The sequence below is a fragment of the Sprattus sprattus genome, assembly GCF_963457725.1.
Source record: "Sprattus sprattus genome assembly, chromosome: 6".
Classification (NCBI taxonomy): Eukaryota; Metazoa; Chordata; class Actinopteri; order Clupeiformes; family Clupeidae; genus Sprattus; species Sprattus sprattus.
The window spans coordinates 25664186-25675446 of record NC_137925.1 but is presented as its reverse complement, the minus strand read 5'-3'; the positions used below and the strand labels follow the sequence as shown (position 1 = coordinate 25675446).

Genomic DNA, 11261 nt, shown 5'->3' with positions numbered 1-11261 from the left:
TTTGTCCTTCGAGTTTTTGTATGCATGTGTTACATTTTTTGTTACCAGGAAATGCACGACAGTAGGTCCGAACAACAGTCCCAGCGCAGAGAAATTGCAGTAAAATGTTGAACTGTTTAGAGAAGACGCTGTTAATAATGCTGTGAAAATTGTCCCGCTACAATTTCATGTACACACAAAAGCTAAATAGTCACTACTACTTTGCCTTTAACAATAAGTTTTTGTGTACGTTCTACTAAACCAATGAAAACTGTTGGGCGGTCAGTAGCAGCTAGCGTACTGAGCCTACTTAGTAGTTTGTATCGCACCAATAGCTATCGCGTATTTGAATGTTAAGGCGGGATTATTTTGTTGAAGGCCAATCGAAAGTAGCGTTTGTTAGTGTTTTACAGGATGGCTGTACAGTCAGTTGTTCGCTAGTTTAGAACAGAACTGACTCAGGAACGGGTGGTGGAATACGTTTGGGATTGTATGCCCAAGTAACATATATCAGAGAAAGTGTACAGTCCCTGTCGTTATGAAGCTTACAGACGTGAAGAAGCTCAAAGTCGTCGAGTTGCGTGTCAAACTGAACGAACTGGGTCTCGATACTAAAGGTTTGAAGGCCGAACTTGTGGCACGCCTTTGGTCTGCGCTCGATCACCAATCGATTGCAGAGCAGCTGCCCAGTGGCAGACATGGCTCGTCCGTTTCTGAAGGAATTAATGTGGACGTGGACATACAGCATGAACAGCACACATCTGAGACTCAACCAACAGAGATACAAACTCAGGTAAATGTTCTGCTTGAGACAGACGCCCAGCCCTGGGAAACAGTGATCACTGGAGCCACTGACATTTGCCCTACCAAGGAAAGAGATTCAACACACACAGAAACCCGAACCATTTCATCAGAATTATTGTCGGTCGATGATGACGACAGTGCTCCAGATTCAGGTATTGGAAATGTACATCGCCTTGTGAGCTCTACTGACCATGACGTTCAGTCCGTCACACAGCAAGAAAAGCTACAAGAAATCGAAAAGCCGACTCCACACCGGTCGGTCTCACCGGAACTCGCTAATAAAGGGTCCATTGCCTGTCATCTAACGTCTTCCGAAGAGTATTTCCACACAGCAAAAACATTGGTAGATATCACCACAGAGACTGGAAACCTCTATAAATGTCACGTTGCTGGTGAAGAGGGTCCATCCGATATATCCACACCATCACAAACACAAACTGCACTAACACAAACTGCACTAACACAAACTGACATTAACGGTGCTGGAGAGGAACATATTGATCATTTGAAAAGCGTGAACACAAGTAAGTATACAGGCCTTGTTAAGTTTTTCCGAACTTTTCTGTCTGTCCATTTAATCTTTTTGTGTGTAATCAGTAGCCTCTCGTAGTAGGTCCTGTTCTTATGGCATGTGAATGTCTCTCCTTAAGCTTCATGTGGACCCATACCACTACCGAAGGATCAGGAAGAACATCAAAGGAACAAAAGGCCTCAGGAGGAAAGGGACAGGGGCTACTATGAGTTCAAAGAGGAAGTCCAGTATAAGAGGTAAGAAACATTATTTGGCTCCCTAAAACAGAATGAAAGGAGGTTCCAAATGATCAATGTACTGAACATCCTCACTATCCATCAATTGCATTCATTTAGAGCCAAGACCCCTGACGCTATCACCGAAGTCAATGAAGACAATGAAGTGGATGAGCAGCTAGTTGTATTAGATTCTTGTGAGTTGACAACACGTTCATTTGTTTGCCAGTAATATGTCATTAGTTACACACCGACCTTTATTTATGCCCTGTGAATGTATGTCTGTCCTTCCTGCAGATAACAGTGATCTGCACTTTAAGGTGGGAGAGGATGGGACGAGTGGACAGCCTCTTTTGTGGGAGAAGTATCCTCTCCTGTGGTCAGGATGTAGACTGAGTCATGGGGTACAATATGGGAAGGTCATCTTTGAGGTCAAGGTATGTTTGTGTGCGACAGTGAAAATTAAGGGGTTGTCACACTGATGTAGCTTATATACAGTGCCACTTGAAAGTATGTGAACCCCTTGAGCACTAAGAGTTTTCTGTTGTTTTAGCATGATTTTTCATTTTTTTTCATCACCAATTTTCCATAGATGAAATGTCAGGTTTATGTTTATCATTTGCATGTACTTGTTTGGAGGGAATTGTTTGAGTAGCCAAAAAACTACATGAAACATGGAATTAGTCCATTTCAAAAGTAAGTGAACCCCCAGCTGAATTGGTAAAGTCAAGCAGGTAACAGATTCGGTGAAACTTATTTGGGTGCTTAATTAGTCAATTAAGCAAACCGATCAACTGAGACATCCTTAGGGAAAGGTTTGGGCAACACAGATTAAAAAAGAGAGGAAACCAACCAAACTACTGTAGTGCCAAGGTGTACCCACACAGATCCACCATGCCGAGAGGAAACGAGATATCCGAGAACATCAGGAAGAAGGTACTGACAGCCCATCAGTCTTGGGAAAGCTATAAGACCATCTCCAAAAGATTCCAGCTTCATCCATCCTTCCAAGACAAAGAATTTAGAAATGGAGGGCATTGAACATGACCGCATCTCTGCCTAGAAGTGGACGCCCATCAAGACCATCACCAAGAAGCACCAGAAGAAGAATAAATCAGGTAAAAGTCAACCCACACATCACCTCTAAAGAGTTTCTGACCTCTCTGGCAGCATCTGGGGTAAATGTACATGGGTCTACAATCAGACGGAAATTGAATGGACATGACATATATGATCGGGTTGCTAGAAGGAAGCCTCTGCTCTCAAGAAAGAACAAAACTGCCCGTTTCAACTTTGCCTGAGAGCACTTGGATAAACCAAAGGCCTTCTGGAAGTCCCTTCTTTGGACAGATGAGTCCGAGATAGAATTATTTGGTCACGATCAAAACCAACAATTTTCGTCTGATTGTAGACCCATGTACATTTACCCCAGATGCTGCCAGAGAGGTCCGAAACTCTTTAGAGGTGATGTGTGGGTTGACTTTTACCTGATTTATTCTTCTAACTAATTAAGCACCCAAATAAGTTTCACCGAATCTGTTACCTGCTTGACTTTACCAGTTCAGCTGGGGGTTCACTTACTTTTGAAATAGACTAATTCCGTGTTTCATGTCGTTTTTTGGCTACTCAAACAATTCCCTCCAAACAAGTACATACAACAGAAAACTCTTAGTGCTTAAGGGGTTCACATACTTTCAAGTGGCACTGTATTATAAGGTACTAGATTCGAGTATGATAAGTTTATGCTTAATGTTATTGTGGCTTTTCCTGTCTAATGGGTTGTGCGCTCCAATGCATAGTATGCGGAAATGCTGTTGCCCTGTGTTCTGGAGGAGGGGGCGGACCCTGAACCCCATGCCTTGAGGGTGGGCTGGTCCAGAGACAACACCAGTCTACAGCTGGGTGAGTAACAGCAGTGTGTAGAGAAGAAGATCTGTGTGTGTGTGCATGCATGCATGTGTTTCTGTGTGTGCTTATTGGATTGTTTTGTGACTCTGCCACTGTCACACATTTAGTTTTGTATTAGGTCATTTTTTAGGATATTTATATTTATTTAGGATATATTGTTTACTGACATGGGATAGCTGTTTACCTTTGGCGGCCTTCTTGTTCCCTTGGACTCGGTAATCTGAGGTGGATTTAATACAAATGTAATAGTTTAATTTCAGTACCACAAGAGCAGGGTTTAAGGGTTTATTTGATTTGGGATTGGTAAATGCTTTCTTTAATACACAGTGCAGAGCGTGTTTTGACACTTCCCTGTTGTTAGATATCATTCATTACATGTTTGGCTATGAGCGAAGACCAATCCTAAATTTGTAAATACTAGTACTACTTAACATGGTAATGTGAGTTACATGCGAGGCCCATACGCATCAACTTTGAAACTTAATATAAAGAAGCTTAAAAATAAACGAAACGAAATCAATCACTGTCTTTAGATTATAAAGAAGCTTAAAAATAAACGAATAGATAAAATCAATCACTGTTTTAAGATTACCTGAGCAAAAGTCTGTATCTGTTCACCAAGAAGAATTTGAATGCGGACCTCACCTCCTCTATCCAACGGTATTCTGAACTTTAAGTGAAGGCAGGATAGTTTAATAACGCTACGCGTTTGATTGTGACGTCACTACCCATAGTGCCGACGGGACGGGAGACAATAACCCATTGTTTCCTACGGGAAACGGTAAAATACAAATATCTCGAACACTATAAATTCAAAAATCTTCAAAATCAAGGATGCACAGGTTCATGACATGCGTAAGCTACATGCGAAATCTCATAACTAATGGAACTACCGTCAGGGAGATACGCCCTAGACAGACAGACAGACAGACAGACACACAGAGATTCCTGGATTTATAGATAGATTTAGTGTTTAAGTAATCTGACAAACCATTTCCATCACTATTTCTATCTTTTTTCAGAGTAGTAGTGGCAGTGTTTATCAATTTCTTCACATGTACTTTCTCATCCAAAAGAATCCCTTGTGCGTTTTAAACACCAACAAGATTAGTCCCAGGTTTGCATGTTACAGTTTTACATAAGATTGTGAGGTAAAAAACAGCAAACGTCATTTGCAAAAAGTGGCATATTTAGACCACCATGTTATGTCTGATTTTCCCCTTTCAGGTGAGACAGAGTTGTCTTACGGGTTTGACAGCAGAGGGCGGAAAGTGACGCAGGGAAGGGAAGAGGACTTTGGAGAACCATTTTCAGAGGGGGATGTCATCAGCTGCTACGCAGTCAGTAACCTAAGCAACCCTCTCATACACAAACACCCTTTAAAATTCTATTAGCTAATACAAATCAATATAATTACTGGAACTAACAGCAACATAATGTCCTGTTTTGAGTGTCTTGAAACTCTGTGAGACACATGGTCACTCACAGCACATTGTTTGGTGCACACAGCCAACCACAGGCTAATGCTGATGCTTAACTTTTCACCACAGTGGATCAGCGACACAGAGGAGTCGGAGCTCTCCTTCTACAAAAATGGCCGCTCATTGGGTGTGGCTTTTCGACTGGACCCCTCCCAACTCAAGGGTCACGCCCTCTACCCCCACGTCCTGTGCAAAAACTGCTCTGTATCCCTAAATCTTGACCCTGTGGGTGCCCCCTGGTACTGCGGACCTGCTGGGTTTACCCCTCTCTCTGCCCTCCAACCGCACAAGAGGACTCGGGCTCCACGGCCTTCGGCATCAAGGAAGGAGTGTGAGGTGAATCTTCACATCACTCATTCATTTATGGCAGTTTTGGGTCAATGTTAACCAGAAGAGTTCCAAACAACACTCTTTGTCTTGTATATGTGAGTTAAAGCCCTGATTAAAAAACACCATTGTGGATTTTTCTTAAATGCATAAACTGCAGCACCGGGCCTTCTAGCAACATTATTAACAAAATACTCAAACTAAATATCGCAAATAGGCAAATCTCTTTTAAGACAATGACCCTCCATGAAGTAGGTTGCAATCTGACAATCAAACGGCCTCAAATTCCGATTTTAATCACGTAAAGCTCACGTCCTTCCCTCTGTGCCCCCCCCCCCCCCCCCCCCCCCCTCAGGTGGTGATGATGGTGGGCATGCCAGGCTCAGGGAAGACCCACTGGGCCCAGGTCCTCATGGCCCAGCACCCAGAGAAGCGATACAACCTGCTGAGTACAGACACCGTCTTGGCCTGCATGAGGGTGGGTCTCCGTCTGACCCCTCCGCAGCCCTGCAGAACACTTTTGATATTCATACGTTTCCTGAAGAATGAAGCGGTTTGCTGTCGATAAAGACCATTGCTTTATTGTGTGTGCATATGATGGTGCGGCTGCTCTGTGTTCAGGTGTAGTAATGTGTGTTGTGTTGTGTTGTATTGTAGGGAGTGTGTGGCTGTGCTGTAGTAACGTGTGTTGTGTTGTGTTGTATTGTAGGGAGTGTGTGGCTGTGCTGTAGTAACGTGTGTTGTGTTGTGTTGTGTTGTGTTGTAGGGAGTGGGTGGCTGTGCTGTAGTAACGTGTGTTGTGTTGTGTTGTGTTGTAGAGAGTGGGTGGCTGTGCTGTAGTAACGTGTGTTGTGTTCAGTTGTGTTGTAGGGGGTGGCTGTGCTGTTGTAACGTGTGTTGTGTTGTAGAGAGTGTGTGGCTGTGCTGTAGTAATGTGTGTTGTGTTGTGTTGTAGGGAGTGGGTGGCTCTGCTGTAGTAATGTGTGTTGTGTTGTGTTGTAGGGAGTGTGTGGCTGTGCTGTAGTAATGTGTGTTGTGTTGTGTTGTAGGGAGTGTGTGGCTGTGCTGTAGTAATGTGTGTTGTGTTGTGTTGTAGGGAGTGGGTGGCTCTGCTGTAGTAATGTGTGTTGTGTTGTGTTGTAGGGAGTGTGTGGCTGTGCTGTAGTAATGTGTGTTGTGTTGTGTTGTAGGGAGTGGGTGGCTCTGCTGTAGTAACGTGTGTTGTGTTCAGTTGTGTTGTAGGGGGTGGCTGTGCTGTTGTAACGTGTGTTGTGTTGTAGAGAGTGTGTGGCTGTGCTGTAGTAATGTGTGTTGTGTTGTGTTGTAGGGAGTGGGTGGCTCTGCTGTAGTAATGTGTGTTGTGTTGTGTTGTAGGGAGTGTGTGGCTGTGCTGTAGTAATGTGTGTTGTGTTGTGTTGTAGGGAGTGGGTGGCTGTGCTGTAGTAACGTGTGTTGTGTTCAGTTGTGTTGTAGGGGGTGGCTGTGCTGTTGTAACGTGTGTTGTGTTGTAGAGAGTGTGTGGCTGTGCTGTAGTAATGTGTGTTGTGTTGTGTTGTAGGGAGTGGGTGGCTCTGCTGTAGTAATGTGTGTTGTGTTGTGTTGTAGGGAGTGTGTGGCTGTGCTGTAGTAATGTGTGTTGTGTTGTGTTGTAGGGAGTGTGTGGCTGTGCTGTAGTAATGTGTGTTGTGTTGTGTTGTAGGGAGTGGGTGGCTGTGCTGTAGTAATGTGTGTTGTGTTGTGTTGTAGGGAGTGGGTGGCTGTGCTGTAGTAATGTGTGTTGTGTTGTGTTGTGTTGTAGGGAGTGTGTGGCTGTGCTGTAGTAATGTGTGTTGTGTTGTAGGGAGTGGGTGGCTGTGCTGTAGTAATGTGTGTTGTGTTGTGTTGTAGGGAGTGTGTGGCTGTGCTGTAGTAATGTGTGTTGTGTTGTGTTGTAGGGAGTGTGTGGCTGTGCTGTAGTAATGTGTGTTGTGTTGTGTTGTAGGGAGTGGGTGGCTCTGCTGTAGTAATGTGTGTTGTGTTGTGTTGTAGGGAGTGTGTGGCTGTGCTGTAGTAATGTGTGTTGTGTTGTGTTGTAGGGAGTGTGTGGCTGTGCTGTAGTAATGTGTGTTGTGTTGTGTTGTAGGGAGTGTGTGGCTGTGCTGTAGTAATGTGTGTTGTGTTGTGTTGTAGGGAGTGTGTGGCTGTGCTGTAGTAACGTGTGTTGTGTTGTAGGGAGTGTGTGGCTGTGCTGTAGTACCGTGTGTTGTGTTGTGTTGTAGGAAGTGGGTGGCTGTGCTGTAGTAATGTGTGTTGTGTTGTGTTGTGTTGTAGGGAGTGTGTGGCTGTGCTGTAGTAATGTGTGTTGTGTTGTGTTGTAGGGAGTGTGTGGCTGTGCTGTAGTAATGTGTGTTGTGTTGTGTTGTGTTGTGTTGTAGGGAGTGTGTGGCTGTGCTGTAGTAATGTGTGTTGTGCTGTGTTGTAGGGAGTGTGTGGCTGTGCTGTAGTAATGTGTGTTGTGTTGTAGGGAGTGTGTGGCTGTGCTGTAGTAATGTGTGTTGTGTTGTGTTGTGTTGTAGGGAGTGGGTGGCTGTGCTGTAGTAACGTGTGTTGTGTTGTAGGGAGTGTGTGGCTGTGCTGTAGTAACGCGTGTTGTGTTGTGTTGTGTTGTAGGGAGTGGGTTGTTGTGCCCAGAGGGAGGTAGTGCTTCAGCAGGCATCTCAGTGCCTCACACAGCTCATCAGAGTGGCCACTGGCAAGAGACGCAACTACATCCTGGACCAGGTAACTGGAGGACTGTGTGCGTGTGTGTGACCGTGCATTGAAGGTTCGTTTTCTCAAGGCCTACAAATTTCGTAAACCTGAAAATGTGTGACATCTCTGTCTTTCTCTTAATGCCCCAGACAAATGTCTACCCATCTGCTCGTCGACACAAGATGCAGCTCTTCAGTGGATTCCGCCGGCGGGCAGTGGTGGTGTTCCCATCAGACGAGGAGTGGCAGAGGCGTCTGGCACTGAACAAGACCAAGGAAGTGCCGGAGGTTCCTCTCCTGAAAGTTAAAGGTGAGAACGCAGAGAAGTCCTCTGAGATGGCTTTCATTACATGATCAGTCGCCTGATAAATCGAATGAAGTTAAGTGAACCAGTGAGACTCATTTGGACCTGCCCGATTGTTAGCAACCTGGGTTCATACCAAAATCTACCCGTGCCGGCCCCCGTCTGACCCAGTTCGAGAGCTGAAAAGCAGAGTCGAGTCATGTAGGTTAATTCATTCATACTAAAGATCCACCTGGCTTTAACCCTGGTTGAACCTCGGTATGAAGGGTACTTTAAATATTAAAAAGAAATTTAATATTTCCATGCACCTCTTCCTCTTTATATACCTCAGTACACCATGTACAGAGTAGCATACATAACCCTCTCTCACTCTAATCATTACTGTAATAATGTGGTAATATATATATAGTATTACTATGTGGAACCACATCACTGACCTGACTAAGTAAAAAAGATGGTTGCTGCCACACTATTTTATGGAATCCAAATTTAAAAAACACTTTTAGATGTTGAGGCCTGTCTAGTATATGTATTATTTTGCATCCTCTCATATGGATTTAAAATGGGTAAGACGTAAACACTGAATGTCACGGAAGAATAATGGGGCAAGGGAATTACATTTTTGAAGCTAAAATAACTCATTCGTGTCTGAGTATTGGCTTAGGTTTATTGTCTCGCAATTGTTCCTTGATGAATGAATGCAAACCAAGTCTTTCGGACTCCTTTTGTCAAATGTATTGTAAATAAAAGAGGGAAGAATGGGGGGCACTGTAGCTCACACAGTAGCCTTGACCACATTCGGGCTTGACGCCCAGGGAGGACACGGGTTCGAATCCGGCCTGACGTCATTTCTCCAGTCCACTCCCCACTTCTTCACCCTCTCATTTCCTGTCCCACTCTTCACTAACCTATCAATTAAAGGCATAAAAAGGCCAAAAACAAATCTAAAAAAAAAAGAAGGAAGAATGGCAAAGTTGACTTTGTTCGGGGGACGGCCAAATTCTAGCTCTCGTCTCCTGACACTGTAGTTTAAATTGGGGGTTGCTGTGGGCTTTGGCATTAAACTTGCGTTGTATTTCTAAGTGTGTTTGTGTTGACCTGGGTCTTCAGTGAGTTTCACACTGCCAGAGACGGGAGATCTCCTGGAGGAGGTGGGGTTCACGGAGCTGCCCAGAGAGGAGGCGCAGAGACTCCTGACTGGATATAAAGAGGAGGCACGCCGCCTCCTGCCAACACCCCCTAAACGCAAGAAACCCCGAAACAAACGCAGCCAGGCTCCTCCACCTGGCCGGACACTGCGGAACACAGGATCCTACAGTGGGTGACATATCTGAACATTTGATCAGTATTCTGTGGTTACAAATCTACATGATCTTAACAAGAAAATTGAAATAACAATACCGGACAGATCTAGTGAATTGCCTGCCTTGGTCAATCAGTAGTCTTAATGTCAATGCCATCTCTTCCTATGATCACTTCTTTTGGGTATGACTGTAAATACAGGAAGGCACCCAGGATGGATGAACCAGCATCCAAATGTTCCCCCGCCACACTGGGTCCCCCCGCCAAGACAAGTATGTGCACACACAGTCAAGAACACATGTAACATGAACACAAGACAAGTATGTGCACACACAGTCAAGAACACATGTAACATGAACACAAGACAAGTATGTGCACACACAGTCAAGAACACATGTAACATGAACACAAGACAAGTATGTGCACACACAGTCAAGAACACATGTAACATGAACACAAAACAATTATGTGGACACACAGTCAAGAACACATGTAACATGAACACAAGACAAGTATGTGCACACACAGTCAAGAACACATGTAACATGAACACAAGACAAGTATGTGCACGCACAGTCAAGAACACATGTAACATGAACACAAAACAATTATGTGGACACACAGTCAAGAACACATGTAACATGAACACAAGACAAGTATGTGGACACACAGTCAAGATTACATAGTCAAGAACACATGTCACATGTCACACAAGAACACATGTCACACCGCACAGAAGCAGCTCTGCAGGATGCATCTGTGCGGTGTGTTGCACAACTGGCAGGTGTTTAACACTGTTGTTTCATAGGATATGTATGGCTACCAGGGATCCAGGAATGACTACGGCTACCACACTGGACAGGTGAGAGGAGTCAAACCAGTGTTAGCTCCTAGACAGTTACCTGCAGATGCTAATGCAACAGCTACTGTGTGTGGCGATATCTTTGAGATTGTTTTCTAAATGGAAATGTGTACATGCAACATGCTTTGAGTGAAGTGCCTCTTATCTATAACTCCTTACCCTTCCCTTTCAGTGGAATGCATATTACGGAGCCCCTGGACATTTCAGTGACCGAAACTACATGTATGGGACTGACCAAGCGTACTGGTGAAAGGGACCTGCTGAAGTGGCTGATACACCTCATTGTACTTCAGGGATGCATAGTCAGAGAAAATACAGATTTTAGAATTGAAATGGAAAATGTATTTTACGTATGTTTAAGAAATGTTTTACCCACTGTTTTTGGAAGATAGAAAAATGCTGTTGAGAACGTATTTAGTTAGTTAATTCTTGGCCATGGCTAACACATTGAAACAGCTTGTGAAATGAATGCGATATGTAAGCTATAATGAGTATTGTTACATCATAGTACCTGCCATTTTAAAGGCATGATGGTTCTGAATTGGAAGGTTTGAAGTTGAACATGGTTTTAATAGGGAGCCCTTTACTTCAATCAATACTTAAGCATGTGTTGCTCCTCCCACCGGTGCTGTTTTAATAAGAAGTTGTACAGTTCACACATTATTATGATGTGGTGTTGACTGTTGGCCGGCACAGATAAACACTAGTGACCATGAGTGAATGTAGCGTCGTATTATTACACTATAGCTCAAGAAGACCTTTCAAAACTGATCACCTACAACCTCAGGAAACAGAACGAATGTGTGAGGCTTATTTTG

The 11261-nt window shown here is 44.1% G+C and overlaps 1 protein-coding gene across 1 annotated transcript; it reads left to right on the top strand.

Moving 5' to 3' along the window:
• Positions 1 to 504: 504 nt before the first annotated feature.
• On the top strand, positions 505 to 11245 carry LOC308367197 (heterogeneous nuclear ribonucleoprotein U-like protein 2). Its single transcript, XM_080841031.1, has 14 exons — positions 505 to 1307; positions 1434 to 1551; positions 1651 to 1727; positions 1828 to 1967; positions 3330 to 3432; positions 4666 to 4778; positions 4989 to 5255; positions 5602 to 5724; positions 7896 to 8006; positions 8126 to 8285; positions 9390 to 9596; positions 9783 to 9853; positions 10390 to 10443; positions 10616 to 11245. Exons 1-14 carry the CDS (start codon positions 518 to 520, stop codon positions 10691 to 10693), a joined length of 2412 nt encoding a protein of 803 aa, XP_080697157.1. The 5' UTR covers positions 505 to 517; the 3' UTR covers positions 10694 to 11245.
• Positions 11246 to 11261: the final 16 nt, after the last annotated feature.